Source organism: Hippoglossus hippoglossus, chromosome 18 (assembly GCF_009819705.1).
Source record: "Hippoglossus hippoglossus isolate fHipHip1 chromosome 18, fHipHip1.pri, whole genome shotgun sequence".
Taxonomy (NCBI): domain Eukaryota; kingdom Metazoa; phylum Chordata; class Actinopteri; order Pleuronectiformes; family Pleuronectidae; genus Hippoglossus; species Hippoglossus hippoglossus.
The window spans coordinates 2,108,224-2,134,428 of NC_047168.1; the positions used below are offsets into that span (position 1 = coordinate 2,108,224).

The 26,205-nt window shown below is 41.6% G+C and overlaps 1 protein-coding gene across 3 annotated transcripts in view; it reads right to left on the reverse strand.

Annotated features, from left to right (window-relative positions):
- The window catches only part of LOC117779186 (macrophage mannose receptor 1-like), a 63,698-nt gene extending 37,546 nt beyond the window's left edge, over positions 1-26,152 (reverse strand). For 2 of the 3 annotated variants that reach the window (XR_004616944.1, XM_034615179.1), the window contains exons 1-4: positions 26,015-26,152; positions 25,538-25,912; positions 25,070-25,423; positions 24,741-24,832 (exon numbers count right to left, since the gene is read on the reverse strand). Coding sequence is in view for 2 of the 3 variants with exons in the window: in XM_034615179.1 (XP_034471070.1) it covers positions 24,741-24,832; positions 25,070-25,423; positions 25,538-25,912; positions 26,015-26,051 (858 nt within the window). In the remaining variant the exon portion in view is untranslated. The remainder of the gene's footprint in view (positions 1-24,740; positions 24,833-25,069; positions 25,424-25,537; positions 25,913-26,014) is intronic. The other variant, XM_034615180.1, reaches the window with a different exon arrangement.
- Between the last annotated feature and the right edge of the window lie 53 nt (positions 26,153-26,205).

Below are 26,205 nucleotides of genomic sequence, written 5' to 3' on the forward strand. Positions count from 1 at the left end.
CAGACATTTTTAAAAAGTGTTTTAAAAAAGGGACACTTCCTACTTCCTGTAGACGCGCAGTTCTCTCTCTGCTGCCTTAGAAGGGAGATCTTAGCCTTTTAAAGAACTGGAGACCAGTGGCCCTTTTATGCACAGACTACAAGATCCTCTCTAAGGTTTTATCAAACAGACTGAAGACCTACATTGAACAGCTGATCAACCCAGATCAATGTTACTGTGTGCCTGACAGATCCATGCTGGACAATCTGTTTTTAATATGAGATGTGTGTGATGTGTGTAAATTATATAATGTAAATGTGGGTATTATTTCAATCAATCAGGAAAAAGCCTTTGACCGTGTGGATCCCGATTTTTTATTTTCAACCTTGCAGACTTTTGGTGTTCGGGGGGGGGGGGGGGGGGGGGGGGGGGGGGGGGGTTCCTTTCCTGCGGCCTTCAGTGCAGAAGTTGCTGTACGGCTGTGGTCTCTGCTGGTTGGCTCCTGCTCGTCTGCTGCTCAGACAAGCTGGCCAGCTAGGGCTGGACAAACATTTATTTCTGATCAACTGAAGCTGACCTGACTGGACTGACGCCGTTCTACAGCTCGGTGGTGAACGCCTGGCAGACGCTGGAGGTCAAGCGAACTCCTGACCCCAGACCGGGGATATGGCTGTTTGAGGAGCCGCTGTTTTACAATGATTTCCTGAGAACCGACACCTTTTCCTCTACAACGTTAAGGAATGTTTGTTGAGGCTGGCATCATTAAACTGGGCCACCTCACAAAGACATCCTGGGAAACACTCTGTGACGTCACCAACATCAGGTCCTCCAGAGTTCTGAAGAGGATTGTGGAGGAAGAGTTGCAGTCCCTGTCTGTGCCACTGAGGGCGTTTGCTGAAAATCGTACTCTAGCTGACCAATGGGATGATGACTGTGAGTACCTGTTTCCCTCTCTGATCGTCAGCCCTGCTGCTGATGGGTGGCGAGAGGAGTGGACTGCTTCTTTCCTTCAAAACACCGGTGCTGGGTAATTTCAGCTCTTCTGGGAAGAAGCAGCTTTATGTCAGCTGTGTGAAGGTGCTGAACCTTCACTCTCTGGCTGGAGTCAAGGAGACGAGGTGGACTGAGGTTTTTGCTGCAGGCTGCACCCCTGAAGGCAGGTGGAGGGGCCTGTATAAACCTCCTGTTGAAAACCATGTGGGTGACCTCCAGTGGAGGATTATACATGGAGCTTTAGCTACAAACAGACACAGAGCTCACCTGGATCCGAGCACTGGGGAGGGATGTGGTTTCTGTGGTGATAGGGAGACTGTAGAGCACCTAGTGGTGTCTTATCCTCGACTAGAGGTTTTATTTAGACAACTGCAGCAGTGGGTGGAGGTTCTGGGGGAGAACCTTTCTCTCCCGTTGTTTGTTTTTGGGCCTAAATACCACAAAGGAAACAGAGCAGCACTAGTCCTGGTTAACTTCCTGTTTGGTATGGCTAAACTGGCCACCTGGAAGAGCAGGGAGAACCAGATGTTGGGTGAAGGCTGGACAGATGTGGTGAAGTGCTTCGAAGGTTTGGTAACTGCTCACCTGAGAATTGAACACGCCTTCTACAGCCTGACCAGTAACCTGGAAGCTTTTACGTCTCAGTGGGGGATCAGACAGGTTTTATGTTCACTAGAGGAGGACGGTTCACAGGTCCTTCATTTTTAAACTCCATGTGTGTGTGACATGTAGTTTTCTTTTGTAAAATATGATCTGATTGAAGTGTTATTTATAATTTTTTGCTGATGCTACTATTGGAGAGATCATGACATGATCTAAATAAAAGTTATCTTAAAAGTCAAAGTCTCTCTCTCTCTCTCTCTCTCTCCTTTTTCTCTTTGGCCACTCACATTGAATCTGCAGCAGCTCTACAGCAGCAATGCCTGGAAGAATTATTCGACATCAGAAAATAATTCAAAGGAGTCAACATGATAACTCTTCTTTCCAGTGTTCTGGCTGCTTTGCATTGTAAATCCTCTCTGGCAGGAGTTCTTTGTATTCACTCATCTCCTTCAGGGTTATTTGATGTCATCAAACTCTGTATTATATCTGTCCTGGGTCTATGAGTGTGTTTCAGGGTGGATTTTGGAAACTTGCTGATTTCAGAATGTCTGCTTTCACAGCAGGGTCATTCAGATCCAGAGGAGTCCTGCAGCTTCACTTCAAGAACGAGGAGAGAAAGAAAACACAAGTTTACAGTGGTACTAGCTTTGTGAAGAAGTACTTGGATCTTTTATTCAAGTTTACAGTACAGAAGTTTTTTCTTCTGGACTCATATGAGGTCACCCTGACCTTTGACCACTGAAATCTAATCTGTTCATCTTCAACATCTTCAAGTGACAACTGCTCAAAATGTGAGGAAATGATCGAACCACAGACTTGAAATATCATGTTCAAGAGGCCAAAACATGTTTTATAAGTTAACCACCACCAACTGAAATCTAATCAGTTTATCTGTGAGTCTATGGCTGTGTTCCAAATCCCTCACTAATCACTGTATAGTGCACTATATGCTGAGTTCGCCATTTTTTAGTGGTGTCCAAATGTTTACAGATTATACCCTATGTAATTGACTCATTCATTTTCACAATCCATCATGACAAGTAATGTACAACCAATGGTCACTAACCAAACAACATATACCATCATGCATTGCACTCGTGGTGGAAAGACGAGAGGAGCGAGGGCAGCAGGAACAGCCCGACCTGTCGTTTCAATGTAAATAGAAGCAGAGCGGTGCATCACAGCACAAAGTGTGGGAAACAAGTTTAATTCCACATTTAAAGATGATCATCCAACATGTTTTTTTTACAATAAAGCTGCAAAGTAAACATTAAAAATTTACTTTGGGATTTTCCACATTGTTGTTGTTGTACATTTTATTCCTGTGGCAATGATGTCATTTTTCGATGCAGAAAAAATGCGCTGAATAGTGTGTGAAAGCTTTTTAGTTCTTTTCCGATGAGCTCACTATATAGTGCTCTATATAGCAGTCACTTTTTGGACTTTTCATTTAAGTTATGATCTTTTGTTTGGACATTTTAATCTTCTCCTTCCTTGTGTGTCCCTCGCCTCAGTTTAGTTATGTCCATGTTGTACCATTTCCTGTTTTATTGTGACCTTCACTTCCTGTTCCCCCCATGTGTCATTGTTGGTCACTTCAATCTTGTGATTGTGTGCACCTGACCTCATGTGTTTCACCTGGGTTCAGTTATTCTGTCTGTGTCAGGTCGTCTCTTCACTTTGGTTCTGTTCAGTCCAGCTCCTGTGTCTCTGTTTTGAGTTTCAGCTCTTGGATCACCTGAGTTCTCTAACCAGCCTTCTGAGTGTGAGCAATTTAATATGTTGATTAAGTATTTTCCCTGCACTTCTTGTTTTGTTCTGTTTCTTTGGCAGCATTTGTGTCCAGTTATACAACAAATGTGACATTATAATAACATTATATAATGTGACAAAATAATTCAATGGAGTCAACATGATAACTCTTGTTTCCAGTGTTCTGGCTGCTTTGCATTGTAAATCCTCTCTGGCAGGAGTTCTTTGTATTCACTCATCTCCCTCAGGGTTATTTGATGTCATCAAACTCTGTATTATATCTGTCCTGGGTCTATGAATGTGTTTCAGGGTGGACCTCAGGTAATCAAATCATCCTTGAAGTGAATATTTGTGTTGGATGTAACAAAATTCCCTGAAGGTGTTTGTGATATATCACATTCACAAGAACATGAGGTCACCTTGAGCTTGACATTTTACCTTCAATCACCAACATCGTTTCAGTTCATCTCTGAGTCCAAATGAAGCTTCGTACAGAATTTGACATGTGTTCATAAAAATGGGGCAGACAAACAACCTGAAAACCTCCACCTAGGTTGTTCTGCATCAAAGGAAAAATACACATTAAACATTAGACCAACATGTCTTTCAGTGTGGTCACTTCTGGCTGAATATGTCTGTCAGGTCATGGTCAAGACCTGTCAGACTGTCCAGAAGAGAAAAGTAATGAGTTCAATATTAAGGACAAACTAGCTTGGGGGTTGTTCTCCAAAGGCTGGTGTAGTATTTTCATAAATCAGGGGCCACAATTTACACAGAGGGGCCAATGATATATCAAACATCCATGTCCAATTCCTGATTCAGTAATATGTACATTTAAAGATCCAGTGTGTAGAATTTGGTGAGATGTGGTGGTGCAGTTGCATATTGCAGCTGAGTTCCCCTCACAGCTCGCTCCCCTTCCAGACCAGCTCCTGATGTAAATATAAAGTATTTAAATATAAGGGGCTCATTTAAGGGGGAAAGAAGTCCACAATTTTTAGAATTCAGATGAAACACACTAGTTAAAACATCAGCAGGATTATTTCATATTCATTTTCTGCCAATCGATCACTTTCACCAAAATCTTACACACTGAACCTTTAATTCATTCCATGTTTACTTTTAGCTCCATAGCTTTGAACACACACCATTAAATATATTTAGAAATGTTTTTCTCATTCAAGCAAATTGTGTTCTTCCAAAAAACCTGGAAAATAAAAAGTTATTAGTTTATTTAGACAACTGACAGGACATTACCTCAGGAAACATGCAGCTGAACTGGGTGAGTTGTGTGATGCAACAATATGATCGATATTTAAATTCCCATATATTAGTCTTCACTATACCTGACATTCATGGTCTCAATAGCTGCTTCTTTCTGATATCTCTGTCCCAGCTACTATAATGGGGGAAGGTTCCTGATGCTCACAGAGGAATCAGGGCTCCTCCTTGGTTTTCACATCATGGACCATAGAAAGAATTCATAAAATGTTGTTGTGGGTCCAGGAATTTTTTCACTTTCTTTAAGATTGTGAGATGAGTGTTTGATAACATTTTTGATGATTTCTCAGGAAATAATTTATGTATGTTGACTGAAAAAGAAATCAAGCATGATTGGTGCAACTTGGTTGATTTTAAGGGGACTGTTGGGCCTTGGTGGAGTTATGCAGTTTACTCAGTGGCATTGTAGTTTGATTATAGGGCCTAAAATTCCCACCAAGCTTATGTTTTAAAGCTGTGTTATGTTTGCAAGACATCCACAGTGAGCAAGAAGCGAATCAGAGATTTGTTGGTGGTAAAAGCCGCGAGTGCATCTGCAGGACTGTTTACTCCCTTTGTCTGTGTCTCTGTTTGGCCTTTTTAGACCTTCTTTTGTCTCAAACTCTGAGGCTGTGTTAGAGCTGTGCTGAACCGGGATGGAGGAGAACAACATGTTCCTCTGAACTACCCCCTGACCCCAACCATCCTGAGACTGAGACAGACTCCTGCAGTACACCAGCCAATCCACTGGTCAGTTACACTTTCAGAAAAAGTGAAAGTAAAATTCATTAAATACCCTGAAATCAATGAATTTATTTTTAATTGTAAAAGATACTTCCTGTTAGTGGCTACACTGAAAAAAATAACTCATTGGGTGAACTCAATTCAATTGTATCTCCAACTCAATTTAATAAAATCCCTGCAATATAATTTCTTCTCATTAGTCCAACTAATTTCTCTCACATAAAGCTAAAATAACATTTTTACATTAACTAGTTGATTAGTTAGGTTGATTTATATAACACCAACTTATCTTTTTTAAAGGCAGCTAAAGTAAAATATCTACATAGATGATGTGAAATAGATTTGTTAGTCCAACACCAAATTATATAATTGGAAATTAATAAGGTAATATTGCTTTTCATCTGATCCCCGTTTTGACGCATGAGACAAACCTTTTTATTTTAAAATGCTCCGAAACTGGCATAGTAAAATCCAACCAACATTGAAAACGTTTTTGTTTGTTTTACATACAACAAATATCAAGAAACAAACTGATCAGGAAATAAAAGCAACACAATCCTGACAGTAATCCTGAATTCAACATCAATACAAATACATATATTTTTATACTTATAATATATTAACTTTTACTTGAATACACTTTTCTTTAATGCTAAACCTTTTGAAGTGCACTGGAAACAAATGGTAATCTTAACAGCTCTGTAGCAGAGTGACTTGCAGCATTAAGAGGCCAAGAAAACTACAGTGTTCTCCTAATATTCAACATGACATCCATACAGCCATAAAGAAGCCAATTTACAGAGTAATGTCTCCCCTTGGGTCCATGCATCTAGCAATATTGATCACAATTGTTCAGAAATAGCCATTCACCAGTTTGACTCTCATGCCCAGCTCTGTAGCTGGTGAAAAATAAATGCCTAGCAATCCCCCAGTCCCAAAAACAACAAGGCAATAAATTTGTAAAAAAACAGAATCCGGTTTTAACTCATTATAACTCATTAAAGCAGTAATTTAAATGTAGCTTCTAATCTGTAACAGAGTGACTGGCAGCATTAAGAGGTCATTCACAACCAATGAAAACTACAGTAAAATCGTGTTTATGTCCATTTGGCCTGAGTTGAGAGTCATGAAGGTGACAAGGCAGCAGTACAAAAGTGGTGTAGAGCAGAGACAAAGTCACATAGATGGAAAGGGGAAGTTATGTGGACAAAATTTCCATATGTGAACATACTTCTCCCAGCTCATGGAAATCCAGTCATTAAAAATGTCGGACCCAGGAAAACATCACTGAGGTCGCAGAACTTTGTCGGCTGTGTTTCCCGCTCATGCAAACTTTATTTTCAGCTGCTGTATCTTTGCATTGATCTTGTGCCAATTCAAATTCATTTCTGAGTAAACTGGAAAGTGTACTTGAGGTTGTCTGGAAAGCTCAGATCAAAGCATTAATGAGCCCAAACAGCATGATGAACCCCATTATCACCCTTCCTAAGTTGTCCATGACTTTGATGCCTTCAATCACGATTCCCACGTCCTCTGGCTCCACATCTCCATCTCTTCAGATAGTGTATATCCACATGATTGCGAGTGCAATGTCCCTCTCTGCACCCTCAGTGGCGGAGGCCTAAACAACCCAAATACAAGACACGTTTTAAGTACAATGCTGAACAACACAATAGAAAATTACAAACAAAAATATAAAGTAGAATTCTTACATGAACTGCAGTTTGAACTTAGTATCTGATAATAATCAGATACTAAGTCATAATGATGACACAGAGCCGCTGCCGGTGAGAACAACTGACAACCGTGACACGGAGCCGTTCAACGGTGGCGACGTTGTGCGGACGTTATGCGGCCGGTGTGTGGCTATATGAGCTCATAATTCCTATACATATGACACATTGTGGCTGCTAAAAATGCCCGTGGCTTTAGACTAAAGACTAGTGGTTATAGACCTGAGCAAGTCAGTAACTCACTTAAACCTTTAGTGAGTTACAGTCACTGTCACTCTGCAGCGAGGAAAAGGCGGACATTACTAGCTAGCTAGCCAGATTGCCTGCCAATTCCGATTTGACGAAAAAACAAAGCAAAAGTTGCCTGGATTATGTTTTGACGGCTGTTGCGCATATTTCGGTCAATATTACGGAATGCACATTATTTGACAGCAGGAAACATTAGAAACTACAACAAAATATATTGCTTCAGTTGGACTCAGAGATGAACTGAAACGATGTTGGTGATTGAAGGTAAAATGTCAAGGTCACGGTGACCTCATGTTCTTGTGAATGTGATATATCACAAACACCTTCAGGGAATTTTGTTACATCCAACACAAATATTCACTCCAAGGATGATTTGATTACAACTGAAAGTAGTTCAAGGTCATCGACTTCACAAAAAGCCTTTTTTGCCTCATTAATGTCACGTTTGTTGTATAACTGGACACAAATGCTGCCAAAGAAACAGAACAAAACAAGAAGTGCAGGGAAAAATACTTAATCAACAAATTAAATTGCTCACACTTCGAAGGCTGGTTAGAGAACTCAGGTGATCCAAGAGCTGAAACTCAAAACAGAGACACAGGAGCTGGACTGAACAGAACCAAAGTGAAGAGACGACCTGACACAGACAGAATAACTGAACCCAGGTGAAACACATGAGGTCAGGTGCACACAATCACAAGATTGAAGTGACCAATAATGACACATGGGGGGAACAGGAAGTGAAGGTCACAATAAAACAGGAAATGACACAACATGGACATAACTAAACTGAGGTGAGGGACACACAAGGAAGGGGAAGATTAAAATACAGAGTACAAATCCAAAAACACAAATGTACAAAAACAAAGACCAAACACAAGATCATAACTGAAATGAAAGGTCCAAAAAATGACTGCTATATAGTGAGCTCATCGGAAAAAAAAAAAAACCTTTCACACACTATTTGGCACATTTTTCCTGCATCAAAAAATGTACAACAATGTGAAGAATCCCACTGTAATTTTTAAATGTTTATTTTGCAGCTTTAATGTAATAAAACATGTTGGATGATCATCTTTAAATTTGGAAATAAACTTGTGCACTTTGTGCTGTGATGCGCCGCTCTGCTTCTATTTACATTAAAACGTCTCTCCACCATGAGTGCAATGCATGATGGTATATATTGTTTGGTTAGTGACAATTGATTGTACACTACTTTTAATGATGCATTGTGGGAAACAATGAGTCCATTACATAGGGTCTAAAAAAATCTGTAAACATTTGGACACCACTAAAAAATGGCGAACTCAGCATATAGTGCACTATACAGTGATTAGTGAGGGATTTGGAACACAGCCATAGACTCACAGATAAACTGATTAGATTTCAGTTGGTGGTCGTTAACTTATAAAACATGTTTTGGCCTCTTGAACATGATATTTCAAGTCTGTGGTTCGATCATTTCCTCCAATTTTGAGCAGTTGTCACTTGAAGATGTTGAAGATGAACAGATTAGATTTCAGTGGTCAAAGGTCAGGGTGACCTCATATGAGTCCAGAAAAACTAAATGTTTGCAGAAATAAACTGCACAGGTTGAAGGTGGCAAACAACCACAGGGTGAAAGTTTATTTCTGAGTTGCTTGTTTTTGTGAATTGTCTGACAGGCCTGATCAAACTGTCTTGTGGGCAACATGCAGCCTGGAGACCAGAGGTTCCTCACTGTGTTGTGAATAAAAGATCCAAGTACTTCTTCACAAAGCTAGTACCACTGTAAACTTGTGTTTTCTTTCTCTCCTCGTTCTTGAAGTGAAGCTGCAGGACTCCCCTGGACCTGAATGACCCTGCTGTGAAAGCAGACATTCTGAAATCAGCAAGTTTCCAAAATCCACCCTGAAACACATTCATAGACCCTGGACAGATATAATACAGAGTTTGATGACATCAAATAACCCTGAGGGATCATCATTTATTGTTATTCTCTTTTCATATGATCTACATATGGGATGGAATTAGATGTTGTTTGCATCTTTGCCTTTTTGCATAAAGAAACAGAACACTGAGTATTGTCAGTAGAAGAGGAGGAGCTGGTGTTTGCACGAGAACTGGTTCACAACTTGTGTGAGTATTTGTCTTCACAACTGATTCAGCTGCATGTTTCCTAATGTAATGATACTGGGATTGATAAAATAATCTGGGATTTCATCTGAAACCCACCGCAAAAAAAACTAAGAAAACATGGTATTTTTTAGTTTTAAATGAAAAACTAAAAATTGGGAAAATAACCGTTGTGATGGAAATTCATCTTGAGATTTGAAATAATGAAATTCTCAGACTGGAGTTGCCTTTGAGTCTTTATAATAGTAAGCTCTGCGGAGGTTACACAACAAGCACGGGTGCTCAAAATGGAACTGGCCGCAAGTTCACAAAAGCCAGAATTTATACAAAGAGGCGTTTCATAAAACATAATATGAAAAAAGACATGAAAGACATGAGATCATCATCTGTGTCTGTCTGTCCGCTGTAGCAGTTGGAAGAAAACATCACCAAATAAGGGCATGCACCCTGTTTATCAAGGTCATAGCAGTGAGACACTGCCAAATAAGGGTTCTATCCTGTCAGGTAGACAGTATCACAGCAGTGACACACCTGGTCAGTTGAATTTTCCACTACACTTCCCCCTTTGATCATCAATAAAAATATGATCACTAACGAAAAATAATCAAGAAACATCATAATCAACATCATAATCATAGAAGAATATCGACGAGTCTTCAACCCACGCACTTTGCGTACGTACAGGGTCACATCCACCATGGAGAGGTTCTAGAACATACGATGCATGGCAGTGAGGTGCAATAGGTAGCCGCTGCTGTTTTTGTGGAAAGAAAAAAAGTTATTTTCCTGTAATTGAGCAAGCATTTAAAATGAAAATGGAAGGAAATCAGGTCAAACAACATCATCATCTCATTAACCATTTTCAAAATTTAACATACTGTATTGATTGGCAAAAGTAACTCATATTAAAATGTAATAAAACGTTAAATGTCAACATACAGTATATCTAAGGTTGAAAATATCCAGTAAAAACTTTTTTAATTCTTGCTTGGAAGTAAAATTGATTCAGTATGTGCAAACTTCATAAAATAACTCACATCAACCTTAAAAATTCACAGAGATTCAAATTAAAGCATCATAAAATATGAAGTTGGAAGGATAATTGCAGTAGCTGTTTTTGTCTAGTGAAATCACTCAGAAACACATAAGCAATCTGGGGGGAGAAAATAACATAAAAAACCTCAAATTGAGTATCGTCATCAGAACCATCTGTGCTGTCAGTGTCCAGGTAGCGAGGGATGGGGAATAAGTTACGGATCAAGGGGACCTGAATCACTTCTCTTGTGTCTAGTCAAATTTGCATGTGCTGGATGGTTCTGAGAGGACACTGTAGGAAAAGAGGAGTTCGTTAGATCATCAGAGACTTTCACAGGAGTGCATCTAGACAAAATAATGTGCAAAACAATAATAGAGGACATCATGAGTAACACGTATAGTGAGCCTGAGGCCATACAACCCTGGATGTCGAAATGGATGCTATGGTCTGTCCATGGTCGCAGTTGTCAGGCAGATTTCTTCTGTGTTGTGGCAGAACGCTCGTGTGGTTAATCATACAACACTCTCGGTGCTTCTCAACCTGTGGAAGTATCAGTGTGTGTGCTTTCAGTTGAAGGCGTCAGCTGGTCAGATGGAGCTGGTACTCATTTGCAGTGGCTGGCGTGGATCCAGGTGGCTCTTTTAGCAACCTTCACTGCTGTGTGGGTTGTGAGCAGTACCTGGTAGGGCCCTTGCCACCTGTTTCCTGATGTCTGAAAGAGAAGAAGTCAGGTTAGAGCAGGGGTGTCCAAACTTTTCTTCCCGAGGGCCACATACAGAAAAATATATGAAAGACTGGGCCACTCACTAGACGTGAGGTATACTGCCTCACTTCTCATGCACTAATATTGGCAAAATCAATCAAATGCAGGTAAATTACGTTTGATAATTGAACATGTTTGAAGAAAAAAAGCCTCCATCATAGCTCTCCATTAGTAGATTTTCATTTTATTTTTTACAAAAAGGTTGGCAGGTCATTCTCTCAGTGACAGCCTCAGATTGGTTCTTAGGGTGCTGATCCCCCTTCATTGTCCTGTATGAAGGGAGAGACAAGAAGAGAAATAGGGGATGTGGATATTTCAAGCTTATTACACAAATAAATGATTGGGCTTGTTAACACATCAACTAACGTTTGTTAAAAAATTGTCATCAACTTTAATTGACTGAATTTATTAAGTAATTGGGCTTATTAACAAATGAAAACTGTGTATATTTTTAACTCACCTGTAATGGGAAGCATGTTGCGCTCAGTGGGAGCAGTGATGCTGCGCTTTGGTCTGAAGGATAGCTGGCAGGTCAGGAGTAGGTTTGGTGGTTGAGATGCGAAGGACGTCACGGAGATGGCTGTCGGTCGTTCTGGTTCTCAGTCTGCTTTTGTTCAGCGTTAACAGAGAGAATGTCTGCTCACAGATGTATGTTGAGCCGAACAGACTCATCATTCGTTTTGCGTGGCGTCTCATCAGAGGAAACATGGCCTTTTCCAAGCTCCGGTAGAAGTCAGGTAGGGAGAGAAGCTGATGCTGATTCTTCAGAGAATCATCACACAGAATTTCGATCAGTTCTAATTGCAGACTCTCCTCCACTTCTTCTGCATCCATTGAAAACGGAGCCGCAAACTGTGATTTCCTTCTAAATGACAGAAAAATCTTGGAACCGCTGACTGAATTCTGTCATGAGAGATGTGATCACAGACACATATTCTCCCATTTTTGCAGAGAGCTTGGCATTTGGAAATGCGCATTTGATTTCGGTCAGCGTGGGGAAGTGCGCTACATTGAAGTTGCGCAGTTGTGACTCGAAGAGACGGAGCTTCGCACGGAATGCTTTCATCACGGCAACACTCTCATTGCAAATCAAACAAACACACTTCCCCTTGGTTTCTATGAAAAAATATTCATTTTTCCACCAAGTCTGAAATTTTCTGCACTCGCTTGCAATCTTGCGTCTCTTCGGTTCCGGCATTTCTGGTGACCCTGAGCAAATTTTTTCTTCGATTGCTTGCTTTGTGGAGACGCTGCCTTGTTCAAGACATTAGCGCCACCTAGTGTTTAAACTAAGAAGTGCACTACAGTGGGCCATAGTCCATTATATTTTTAGACTTTGATACGGGCCAATTAAAAATGGACAGACACAGTTGGCCCGCGGGCCGTAGTTTGGACACCCCTGGGTTAGAGAAATAGGACAACATATCATGATCACACAAGTCTGTGGATGGAAGCGGAGAAGACGGAGGATCCACACCAATGTGGGGTTCGTTTTCTCATCCTCATGTACATCAGCACCAGAGGCAGGACTTTTGTCCATGCGAGACCTGTGTCTTCACAGCACTTTGCAAGTTTTAGGTTTGAGTGTGCCGTTCTCTTGTTCCACAGCTCCACCACTGGCTGGATGATATGCACAGTGTGTTCGCACATCCATAGTTAGATGAGAACCGAGTTGTTTGACAGCTTCGTTTACGAAGTGTCTGCCGTTGTCACTGGAAATTCTGCTAGGAATTCCCCATCGTAGAATAATGTCTCTTAACAATGCAAAATGGCAGACAGAAGATCTGTGATGAGACCGTGGTGTGCTATCTTTTTACCAGAAGATGTGAGGAAGTTTCTGTGTTGCCAAAGGGTGCCAAAATCATGAGTTACACCGAACGCATATCTGGAGTCAGTGTAGACTGTGAGTGTTTTACCAGTAACCAATTTGCATGCTTCCGTGAGTGCGATGAGCTCTGCTGCCTGGGCTGAGAGGTGATGAGGAAGAGAACTCGAGAGGAGAACTTCGTTATCTGAACAAACAGAAAAACCAACACAGTTAGTACCAGAGACAGGGTCACGTGAGGTGGACCCACCGACATACAGAATCAAGTCAGAGTTAGAAAGAGGTTCGTCAGAGAGGTCAGGTCGTGGGGAACACTGGACTTGAAGTTCAGCCACACAGTTGTGTTCTTCCCCGTCATCCGGAAGCGGAAGAAGTGTGGCTGGGTTCAAAGTTGAACAGCGTTTCACTGTGATGTTGGGCATGTCAAGAAGAACAGTGTGATACCACAACCAGCGAGCAGCAGAGAGATGTGAGGTCTTCTGTTCTGTAAGAATGAGAGACACAGCATGAGGAACAAGGAGTGTCAAGTCAGAGTAACCTACTATGTCTCGTGAGGCAAGGACGGCTTTTTCACAGGCGGCCACTGCACGCAAACAACGTGGAAGGCCAGCTGCCACCGGATCAAGTTTGGCGGAGAAGTAGGCGACAGGGCGATATTTGTCACCATGAGACTGAAGGAGGACGGAAGTCATGCAGCGGTCTCTCTCATCCACAGCCTGAACAAAAGGTTTGTCAGGGTTAGGGAGAGCAAGAGTGGGAGATTGCTGCAGCGTCTTCTTCAGTGTGACAAATGCCTCGACTGCCTCTGGAGTCCAAACGACACGTTCGTGAGGAGTGAGTGATTTGCCATGGTACAGAGCACCTAAAGGGGCTTCAAGAAGAGTTGTCAGGAATGAACGTTCTACGATGAATGACATGAGTTGTTTCTTCGTCAAGGGTTTAGGCATGTTAACAATAGCTTCTACTCTCTTATCAGACAGGGATTTGCCATCTTTGGTGACGACATGACCCAGAAACGTGACAGTTTGTTGAACAAACTAGTTTGCTGAGGCTGACTTTATGGCCCTCACGAGCCAGATGTCTCAGCAAAGCGATCGTATTTGTTTCACATTGCTCCTGTGTGGGACTGGCAATTAGTAGATCATCAACATACTGCAAGAGAGCTGAACCCGGAGTGAGGATGAGGGGTTCAAGGACAATTACACCAGCCTGCAAAAAGGATTCAAAAACAGGACGTATCCCCTCCACTGCATTCTGTCTGAGTGGATATTGTTGTTTACGTGGCCTATAATCAGATTTTGGAGTGATTTTGACTGGATCACAGTTTCTGATGAGGCCCACATTATATTTGTCCTTTGCCCACAGTGTTTCAGGCAGATCTGAAAGTAAAGCAGAAACATTAGAGGGGCTGGACAACATTGCATAAGAATGAAGGTGATTTTCAGTCACAACAAATGAGCGTGTGGCTGGAGAACAGAAGGTTGGAGAAATTTTTTGATCAAATGCACTCAGACTGGGTGAATACATTACATCAGGCGTGGTTGTGGGTTGTCAATCAACGGCAGCCTGGCATGATCTGACAAATGGGCCTAAGTCTTGCCACTGGTCATCATGGGACTTGGAGAGCGAGATGTGAGGGCTGGAATTCGAGATGCGAAACAGTGCCATCTGTTGGTCAGTGAGTGAAAACGGAAGCTGCACTTCTGGAAACAGACCAAAAAATATTGGACACTTTCAGAGAATCATCAGGAAAAGGTAAAAGCAGAGATTCATAAATGTGATCTGCTGTGTCTGCCACATGTGAAGTGCAATGCAGTGAATCAGTGTGCATAAAATCAGAAAAAAGGGTGATAAGAGAGTGTGACTTGGAGAGCAGATCAGTGGAGGCATTTACAGGAAGTTGCCACTGATATACAAACAGCTGCTCATGTGTGGTCTGTGACATTGTGAAGAAGAATTGTGCGTAACTGTCACTCCATCAGGGGAGGATACTAAATTGAAGCCTAACACAATCATCAAATCTCTTCTTAATTGGGAAACAGGGAGACAACAGAAAATCATGTTCAAACCTTATTGGGATGTTTGTCAAACTGAGCGGCACATTTGAGAAGTTTTGTGAAATTTTCTTTTACAGTGGCACCGCTGGCACCTTGAGAGAATATAAAGCGACCACTCATCTCAGGACATGTGGGCAAATCTGACATCCTAACCACAGAATAACCTGCACCAGAGTCGACCATGAAATTAAGTTTGTGACCGTTAACACAGTTCGAGTTGAGGCATTTTCTTAAAAGCATCACTGTTGTACTTAACATAAGAACCACAAAGTTGTGTTTGCTCTGGTGTGTGTGCGGTTAGTTTAGCAAGCATTTCTTCATTGCTTTAGCTTGTTTGTGTGTGTGTTTCACTTCCCTTTCTCTGATCCTCGGCGGGTAGGCTGGTCGTCCCCCCCCCCCCCCGTCTGCCCCCTCCTCACTTTCTGTAGTTCAGTCGGTAGTGAAATTTCTTGTCTCCCCCTCCTCTCGCTGCTGGGGGCAGTCCTTTGCCCAGTGTACAGAGAAGCATCACCCACGGCCGTGCCCGTGCCCCTCTCTTCCTGGTACAGTGAAGTTGGCTCTGCTCTCAGCGTTATCTTGTCTGCGTGGCCTTGACAGGGCTGACACAGCCTGCATCATGGTTAGCTGTGCTTTCTGGAGTTGTTGATTCTTTTTCTGCTGAGTTTTGTCTTTGGTTTCTTTGTGTTGACGTTCAGCATGTTCAGCATGACATCTGACCTCTGTCAAGCGAGCATCCTCAAGCCCAATGCAGGTGTGGCCTGCGTCTGCCCGTAGTGGGGGGAGCAGACCATTCAGGAAGGCCTGTTTCAGATGTGTTTCATAAGCCCCTGGCTCGTTGCCAAGGTTGTCAGGTATGGGGATGCCGATGTGTTGATTAAACAGGACGGTCAGACGTGTGAGGAAATCTCCTACGGTTTCGCCTGGTTGTTGTTTGCACCCCGTTATTTTGGACATGTCAATTTTATTGGGGAAGGCGGTCCTCAGGGCGTTGAGGAGTGTGTTGAGAGCGTTGACGTATGCTGCATTAACCGCATCATCCCAGTCTGATGAAGTCAGACGGAGGTCTCCCCCACAGTGCTGACATATCTTTGCAAAGTCAGTGGGGCCTAAAGATGAGGAAGAGGTGGCGTCATCATTCAGTCCTCCCGCTGCCCCATCTCCATAGACTGGGAGAGCGGTGGGTGGAGTCTGAGATGGACCTGATCGTTGATTGGTGGAGTCTGGTCTCTGCACATCATATGGAGGAGGGTTTTGTCGTAGGTGAGGAGGAAGGCAGGTGTCGAGGAGAGGACTGCCACACCCTGTAATGGAGAATAGAGATCTATATGATTTCTTTTCAACTTTCTCAGTTTCCTTCTTATCAACCTTAGCCATCTGTTTAAATGTTTGTTTTCTGTCCCTACACTCTGCCTCTTTTTCCCACATTTCAAGACACTTTCTTATTATCTTCTGTCTTTCCACATTGCGACCTTGACTTTTTTCTTGCTTTTTAATTCTTCCTCTCTCTCTCTCTTTCTCTCTTAAAAGTTTTATTTTATTTTTTTTTTTTTCGACACTGAATGACCCGTTATGAGGAAAAGCAAAGTCTCTGGACCATATTGGACGAAAATTTCACACTTTCCCGTCCTCACTCTTGCAACCATAAAGCCCACCATTTGGACTTTCTGGGTTTTGAAGTCCTTTACTTCCCTTGTTACCCATCCTTATCAATTAAGTGTATGAAATCGTGCACATCTACAATTTCCCTTGAACACTCAATTTAAGACGTGGACGTCTCCACGAATCCTTGTTTCTTTCTCTGGCAAAACAGGAAAAATGCCTTCAACTAGGATGATTGCCACAAGGACGAGTCAGATTAACATCATTAATCCACAATAATCCAGAGAGAATGACTAATACACCCGTTCCAAATAAAACCCTTTAAATGTATTATTTCTTATGTTTGATTTTGTATTTGAGAAATCACCTAAACAGTCATGAAAAATCTGAATTTCAACATCTCACCAGATATAAAATGACCAAAGAGAGGTCTTTGGATCCCTGTGAAGAAGGTCCGGAACCCAAGTTATTTCGGCCCTCTCTTCTCTTAACTGTTGGAGGTAGAGGCAGAAGATTTTCTCTCCTGGGTGATCAGCCACCGAAGACTTCTCGGGTCCAGATGATCTTTCAAGGGATCCTGTTCGTGACGTCAAGTTTGTGATGGAAATTCATCTTGAGATTTGAAATAATGAAATTCTCAGACTGGAGTTGCCTTTGAGTCTTTATAATAGTAAGCTCTGCAGAGGTTACACAACAAGCACGGGTGCTCAAAATGGAACTGGCCGCAAGTTCACAAAAGCCAGAACTTATACAAAGAGGCGTTTCATAAAACATAATATGAAAAAAGACATGAAAGACATAAGATCATCATCTGTGTCTGTCTGTCCGCTGTAGCAGTTGGAAGAAAACATCACCAAATAAGGGCATGCACCCTGTTTATCAAGGTCATAGCAGTGAGACACTGCCAAATAAGGGTTCCATCCTGTCAGGTAGACAGTATCACAGCAGTGACACACCTGGTCAGTTGAATTTTCCACTTCACCGTCTTTCGGGTTTTTGTGGTCAGAATCAAATGCAAAATTACAAAAATCTCTTTTAAAAAATGTACTGCTTGTGGTTTTATGCAAATCCCTGTTTTATAGAAAATAGATTGGTAAGATTAAGAAGACAAAAAAATTGTAAATTAAGAAATGCATCAATAAATCTATGTATATGTTTTACGGGTCCCAGGATTGGTACCACAGCAACAAAGTATGTCTGTAAAATACAGCATGAATGCAGCAGCAATAAAGACACGGAGCATTCAGTTCATCATCCAGACTGCATCTTATTCAAATTCAACACAATTTCAAATACATGCATTCCTCTGAGTGTCAGTCTCTGTTTCAGTTGATAACTGCATTTTAAAGTGCATAAAACATACATTCAATTATCCTCTCCTTTGTAATGGAATGTGTTCTGTGTTACTCACACTTCTGGTGTACATCTTATGTCTCTTTACTTCAAACATCTTAATGCACATTATCACTCATATATAAGTGAACAGGGCTACTATAATCACATAGTGCAGGTTACAGTGATACTTAACTGTAGTGACATCAGAAATTAATTCTGGACACGCACACTTAATCACAACACAGTTTTCACTCAGGAAGAAATACCAACATTTTCAATATAAACCTATTGAACATTAGCTTATAACTGGTCTTTATAAAGGCACAATAACAATACATGACTTCATTACAGCGTGCGTGTGTGTCGGAAGCTGAAATACACACTGTGTAAAGTAAACACTATATTATAGCGACCTGCCTGCAAGACTATGCGCAGGTAAAATGGCTATACAGGCGAATGTTGTCACCGCCCACCTAGTAGCGCAAGTGTCTCCCGCCTCACTGTCCAGCGGAGTTTCAAAGTTTTTAACAGTCTAACAAAATAATCAAAACAACATCAATATGTCTCAATGACACTCGTAGTGATGAAGCTAAGCTTTAAGGAGTTAATGTAGGTGACTCTCACCCACTACTAACCTGTCAAATACAGCATGAATGCAGCAGCAATAAAGACATTCAGTTCATCATCCAGACTGCATCTGGCATGTGGGCGGAAGTTACCCCCAAAGAGACAGTACGGGGTGCAACTGCTCCCGTGCCAAACGTTACACCTGCGTGCTGCTGTCATTTACTGATCTCTCCATAATGCATATGAAACATGAACCCACGTGACTATCACATATATTATTAGGAATAATCGCAAAAATTACTATTAAAGTAATTAAATCAAATATTTTGGGGCATACCACACATGCAACATGAATAAATGACTTACGTTCTTTTTGACATAAAATACCTTGAGCAGCACAATAAGTAGCTTTACACGTAGCGACCAGCAGAGGTCGCTACGTGTTACCAAATTCCTCATATCTCCAAACATGACCAGCTAATTATAACTTTTAATGGGCCTTTTCCTTCTTGGTAAACCGTGACATTAGATCTATAGTGGACAAATTAATTTGCCAACGCAGTATTGATCATCAAATTTGCAATGGGCAGGCTTTTTAGGCTATTTATTTAATCATTAATATCAAAATGATCATGTGTGTGTTTCCTGGAGGAGTCCTCCTTCCTCTTCCTGCTGCCGTGGCTGCTCTGCTGCAGCCTGTAGGTTTTCCGAGCCTGGGCTCTCTCCTTCTCCAGGACCTCTGTGTCGTCCAGAATCTCCAGACCTGGGATCTGACTGATGACGTACTGTCTGAAGAGGAACAAAATGAAGACAAATGAGAAACACCATTCACAGGACATTGTATGCAGGTTGACCTTATGTATATAGATGCAGTTGTGAGATGTAATGAAGTACAGGTACATGTATTGCATTACAGTACTACATTTTTCATGTATTTGAACTGTAATTAAGTAAATATATTTTCTGGTAATTTTCAATTTGACTTAACTTCATATATCAGCAAATATCTGACTGTCTACAGCACTACATTTTTTACAATGCATTGCATTACATGTTTACGTTCTTTTTTTTAATATTTCAATAATGGAACTAGTCCACTGATCCAATAGGAACAGGCAGGTAAGATTAGACCACGCCTCCTGCAGCAGTAGCACTTGTGGGGGAAGATTCATGTAAAATGGATTTGGAAGAGGCCACCACCAAGACTCAGTCGTGAAATAAACCCCGTCCATGACTGCATTTAAAAGAGATGTATGACAGTGTGGACTAGCATTGTGTTAAACAATATACAGTAGACAGAGCAGAGAGTGGGCTGCACTTTACCTTTAAAGGGGACATAGCATGCCCATTTTACCACAAGTTGATATGGTTCCTTGGGGTCTTAATGAAATGTCTGTAACATACTTTGGTCAAAATACATCATTTAAAACAGCACCCTTTTTACCCTGTCTAAAACAGCCCTCCACAGAGTGACCTGTTTTGAGTGCCTGTTCCTTTAAATGCTAATGAGCCAGCTCCCCCCTCCCTCCTCTCCCCTCATGATTTTAAACGATATAAATTACATATTTTATATGATATAAATTGTCAAATATGCATCCCATACTTTGTATTCCCCTTCTGTTGTCCTGCAGTTTTAATTTTCACAATCACATAATTAAATGTCCCCCTCTGCCCATCCACTACAAGCACACAAGCAGACAGACAGAGAGAGAAAGAGAGGGGTGGGGGGGGGCTATGAAGACCATCATTTACCCCCGAACCCCGACATTCAACAGGTACAACAACAAGCGGAGAAAGCAGAATCGCGGGCTGACCAGCGCGGAGAAATGCGCGTCCCGTGTGAACAGCCAGGCGGCTGCACGCTTGAGAACGGCGCTGCGCTTCCGCGTCCGGTGTTAACCCGGTGTAACGAGTGTGGGGGGCGGGGGGGATGAGGTGGGGGGTGGGCCAAGGCCATGTAGGGAGACTTCCATTGTATTGTGACGACACAATACACAGGAAGCTCATTCGAGTCACTCAAGCATGACGTTTCTGACTTAGAGGAACCATAACAAAACGTGCAAGTGTTTTTTTTCCAGAGTTTTTGGGTTGGTAGACATGAGCCAGATACCCACATTAACCTGTAGAAGCACTAACAAAGTGGAATTTTCATGATATGTCCCCTTTAATACTTTAAGTAGATTTACTTAGTTTTACTGAAGCCATAGTGCTTGTTCATTTTGAACATTGTTGGGTTTCTCTTTTATGTTCAAGGTCTGGACCTTAATATGTAAAGTGCCATGAGATAATGTATGTTGTGATTTGGCGTTATACAAATCAAATAGAATAGAATTGAATGAAGTACTGGACTGTATTAGACTGAAGAGATGTTTGTATTCTGCTCCCACATGTGTTGAAGAAACGATGAAACAGCTTCCAATAGTGTACTGTGCTACAACACAGCAGCAACCACAACAGCAGTAATAAAGTAGAATGAACTCAGCTCCAACAGTGTCAACACAAACTGAATTCATGAAAGAGCTTAAACACAAAAATAACATGTTACTTTTCACTGCTATGGTGAAATAACCCATTGGATTTGTCATGTATACTGTATATAAATGACACAGACAGCAGCATGTACTGTACATGTAGTTCTCATAGTTTGTAAAAGTGTTGGCAGTGTTCAGGTTGCTGTGCCTTTCTACTGCAGTGATGGGACGTGACCTGGGTCGATCCACCTCCACCACACACTGAGATGCACTAGCTGACAAAGCAACAGAGCCATTAAGTTGAATTATATCCACATTTAACAGACAGAGACAGTGCGCAGGGCAGAGGTGATACGGATGAGGATTGGTTGCACAGTACTCTGCTGGTGTGGCTGTTTTCATTACCATTAGTTGGCACTGTATACCAGATTATTACAATGGCTGTTGAATAATAATAATGAACTAGAACAATGCAAACTAAAGTGTGTTAAAATACAGAACTAGTTAAAGGACTTAAGTGGAAATGGTTGGGTCAGTCCCCTTGGACCCTGGGGCCTCCACACCCCCCATATTGCTCATCTTTTTCCTTGTGTTACGTGCCAGGCAGTGGACATAGTGCTGTGTGTGTGTTGGTCTTTCCCTTCCTGTTGTCCGGTTGTTGACACCTTTGTATTTACTTCAGTGAAGCCCTTTTTTTTATTTTTTTGATAATCAGCTTTGGCCTTTTGTTTGTGGTTTTGTTTAAGAAGTAGTGAACAGTCAGGCCTAGTTTTGTTATATTTATTTCATTTCTTTGGCCACTTCCTTTGTCCCCTCTTCCCCCACATTATGTGAGTATGTTTGCAATTGACTTTAATTTATAATTAAAATAAAAGACACCTTTATTTGTCACATCCGCTCTGACTCCATCAATTTATTGGTTGTTGTGTGTTACCGTCCATCTTTACTCCTAGTTCCTCCCAGGGGACGTAGTGTTGTACATTTGTATGATCTCAGGCGGGCGGTCGGGGCCAGAACAAACCAGAGGAGCTCAAGGGCGCCTGGGCGAAGAAACCCTTCGCTTCCAGCGTGACAGCGGGAGATCCAGCTGCCCATCCTGCCACTCTGGGTGCCAAGAAGAATAGGCGCGCTACCTAGCGCGCCTCCGCCAGTCGGGGGGGGGGACGGGTTCAGCCAGATGCCTGCGTCCCTCCCGGCGGAAGGGGTTCAGCTCCGAGGCGTGCAGAATGAACAAGCACTATGGCGACAGTAAAACTAAGTAAATCAACTTAAGGTATTAAAGGTAAAGTGCAGCCCATTCTCTGCTCTGTCTACTGCATATTGTTTAACACAATGCTAGTCCACACTGTCATATATCTCTTTTAAATGCAGTCATGGACGGGGTTTATTTCACAACCGAGTCTTGGTGGTGGCCTCTTCCAAATCCATTTAACATGCGTCTTCCCCCACAAGTGCTACTGCTGCAGGAGGCGTGGTCTAATCTTACCAGCCTGTTTCGATGTCTGGTTTTAAATGTGAGTCTAATTCTTGAGACATTATTCCGAAATCATTTAAAACCTGTCGTTATTTGTTGCCCCTTTGCAAACCTGTGAGTAAGAAAACAAAGGATTTGTTTATAAAGTGTAAATAACAGTTTTAATGATGAGGGTCAGACGTTTCTAATACTGGACCAGATGCTAAGTCCTGACTTCTTTTCCAACACTTATACTTTGCTATTACTGGAGTCTCAATAGTTGGTCAAAATAATTCACTGGAGATGGTCAGAGTTCAATGCAGTAGAGTTTATTTTTTTATAAGTTGTAAACCCGAGCTGACTCCGGAACCCAACTGAAGACTGAGCTTCAAACCCTCTGCTTATATGCTCATCCTCGTCTCTGCTGTTGCCCGTTCAACCAATCAGGAGGTGAATCTCTCCACCTCCTGATTGGTTCAAAACTCCTGATTCGTCCCGAACCGAATGGTGTCATACTTTCCCAAGTTGACTTTGTCTCCCCCTACAGTTACGTCAGGGGTCGATTCTAATGGTGTATTAAAGTTGTGGTTGTTGGTCTAACTTTGACACCATTATAAATCTTGGAGTTTTGGAGGCCTCTGTTTCAGGCCTTACTCGATTTAGAAGGTCCTGTCTCCAGACTCCATTAGATTCGGGCGATGTCTATCTGCATTTTTTTTTAATTATTACATTTCCACACACTTAATATAGGTTAAAAAAACAATCATTCCAGTAAGGGCGCATACATTATTACATTTCTTTATGCTGGATATATGGTGCTGTCTGGGGAAAGCGTACAGTTGCAAACAGTAATCTGTTTTACATGGGCTTGACCTGTGCTGTGGGTCTTTGTCATTCCGTTAGTATAAGACGTAATCAACTGTAACATTATTAACCTGCCTAGCAACTAATTACATTTTCCTTCCGATGGAGACTCTCCCTGTGTCTGTTGTTAATTAGACATTCTTCCCGGGCTGCATAAAGTTCCTGATGCTCTTTAAACACGGACGCACAGTTTAAGCATATAAGCACAAAGGCTAGTTTTTCTACAACAGCATTCATTGGTATGGTTTAACTGCGTACAGTGATAGAGGTGTGTATACGTGCAGACATGAAACATTAGCACATGCAATAAAAGTTGAATTCAAATATTAAAGATCAGACTTTTTTTTCTTGTCGGAACCTTTTTCCTCCTTGTGGAAAACTTTCCCATCAGCCTTTTCTCTCCACTTCAAGGTGACGCCACTCTGTCCTTTCTCCTTCAATCTTTCCTGGAGCTGAAAAACAGAAATGGCAGCTATTTGAAATACTTTTAACAGATTCCTTTGCTCTCTAAGACAAAGAGTTCTGTGGTTTTAGTCAATTCAATTCCATTTATATTGCATATATATCATAATATACATCATCTCAAGGAACTTTACATAGAAAGTCAAGACTTTAAAATGTATAGAGAAACCCAACAGTTCCCACAATGAGCAGCACTTTGGAGACTGTGGAGAAAAAAACTCCCTCATCAACTGGAAGAAACGTCTAGAACCAGACTCAATGTGGGCAAGAAGGAGAGGGGGGTGTAAAAGAGGGAAGAGAAGAGAGAGAGATATGGGGAGGAGAGTAGGGTGGAAAAGAGGGGATGAAGAGAGAGATAGGAGGAGAGGGGAGAGAGAATAGAGAGAGACAAACAAGAGTGATGATTATTAATGGAAATATGTTATTAGTGACAGCAATAATAATAATAATAATAATAATAATAATAATAATAATAATAATAATAATAATAATAATAATAATAATAATTAAAAGGAGAAGATTAAGAATTATAATTGTTGTTTGTCTGAATCCTGCAGCTCTGGACACATAAATTTGTGATCGTCACATAGCAATCATGCCAAAATCAGGATTTATGTTTCGTGGTCTCAAATAAAAAACTGCAGATCTACATTAGAAATACCTGGAAGAATAATCTGTCAAAAATAATTAAAGGAGTCAACATGATTATAACTCTTCTTTCCATTGGTGTGGCTGCTTTGCATTGTAGAACATCTGTGACTGCAGTTTTTTTACATTCACTCGTCTCCTTCATGGTTATTTGATGATGTCAAACTCTGTAATACATCTGTCCAGGGTCTATGAATGAGTTCATGTTTCAGGGTGGATTTTGGAGACTTGCCTCTTTCAGAATCTGTTCTTTCACAGCAGGGTCATTCAGGTCCACAGAGGAGTCCTGTAGCTCCACCCTCACCTTCACCAACGTCTTAACTGCTGCTTAGACAAAGAACAAGGAGAGAAACAAAACACACGTTTAATGTGTTGTATAGTTTAGTGAAACCTACAGTTGTTCCTGTGGAGATAGAACTACTCAGATCTTTGGTTTAAAACACAGAGTCAGGAGCCTCTGGTCTCTGGGCTGCATGTTGCCTACAAGACAGTTTGATCAGGCCTGTCAGAAAAGTCACAAATAAATAATAAGCAACTCAGAAATACAAAAAAGATTCTCACTTGGGACGCTGTAGCAGACAAATGGTTTTCTTTCTTCACATGGAAATAACCTCCATTTTCCTCCCTTCTCCAAATCTGCAACACCACATACGACTTTCATCGAGCCAAGTGGGTTGTAACCCTGATACCAGGAGCTGAATGAGTAGTTACTCCCGTTGGACCAGTAAATCTGAGGATCTCTGTACAAACCGATCCATGCCCATCCGAGAGGTTTTATCAACTTGTGTATCTTGTCTCTGTCAGCGTCGTTCCTCACAGTGACCAGATCTGTGAAGTGTTCTCTGCAGTGCCTCTGAGCCTCAGACCAATTCTTTGCTGTATTCACTGGCACAAAGTCAGAATCCTCTAATGTTCCTGCAGTTAAGTTTGAGAACAAAAGAGGGATTGTTGAGATCACACAATGGTTTTCAAAATCATATCTTATACATTATGTTGTATAGTAAAGATCAATATAAAGCACATCATTACCATTGTAGCAGACAAATGGACGCGGTTCATGGCAGTTATAATCAAACCATGATCCACCGTAATTCATGTTCACACAGAACTGATTGGCTGCTAAATAGTTTGGTTCATTAGAAACCCAGTTCCTATATTCAGCTCCACTCTGGTTGAACCCATCTGACCACTTCCAGTCAATATGACTGTACAGGCCAATCCAAACCTCAGAGTTGTGACCAGCAGCAGAAACTGTGTCTTTAAGTTTCTTCATTTCTTCAGTGTTTTCAATAGTGGCCAGGTCTGTGTACGTCTCTCTGCAGTAGCTCTGAGCTTCAGTCCAATTCATTGCATCAGACACAAAGTGGTACTGATGGAGGAGGCATGTGGAGAAGGTGAGGCACCCTGAGGATGAAACCAGTTATTGTTGTTATGTATGAGGACTCAAATTAATCTCTATATTCAGATTTCCTGTTAGACATCATACAAACAGAGAAATTCACTGACCTGAGAGACACAAGACACCAATGAAGATCCCTTCCATCCTGATGCTGCTCTGTGGACTGTCTGTGCCAGTGTTCACCACTAACACCAAACTTAACTAGTTCTAGTGCAGCTTTAGGGAAATGTAACACCAGCTCCTCCTCTTCTACTGAAACTGTCAGTGTTCTGTTGAACTCTTTATGCAAACAGGCAAA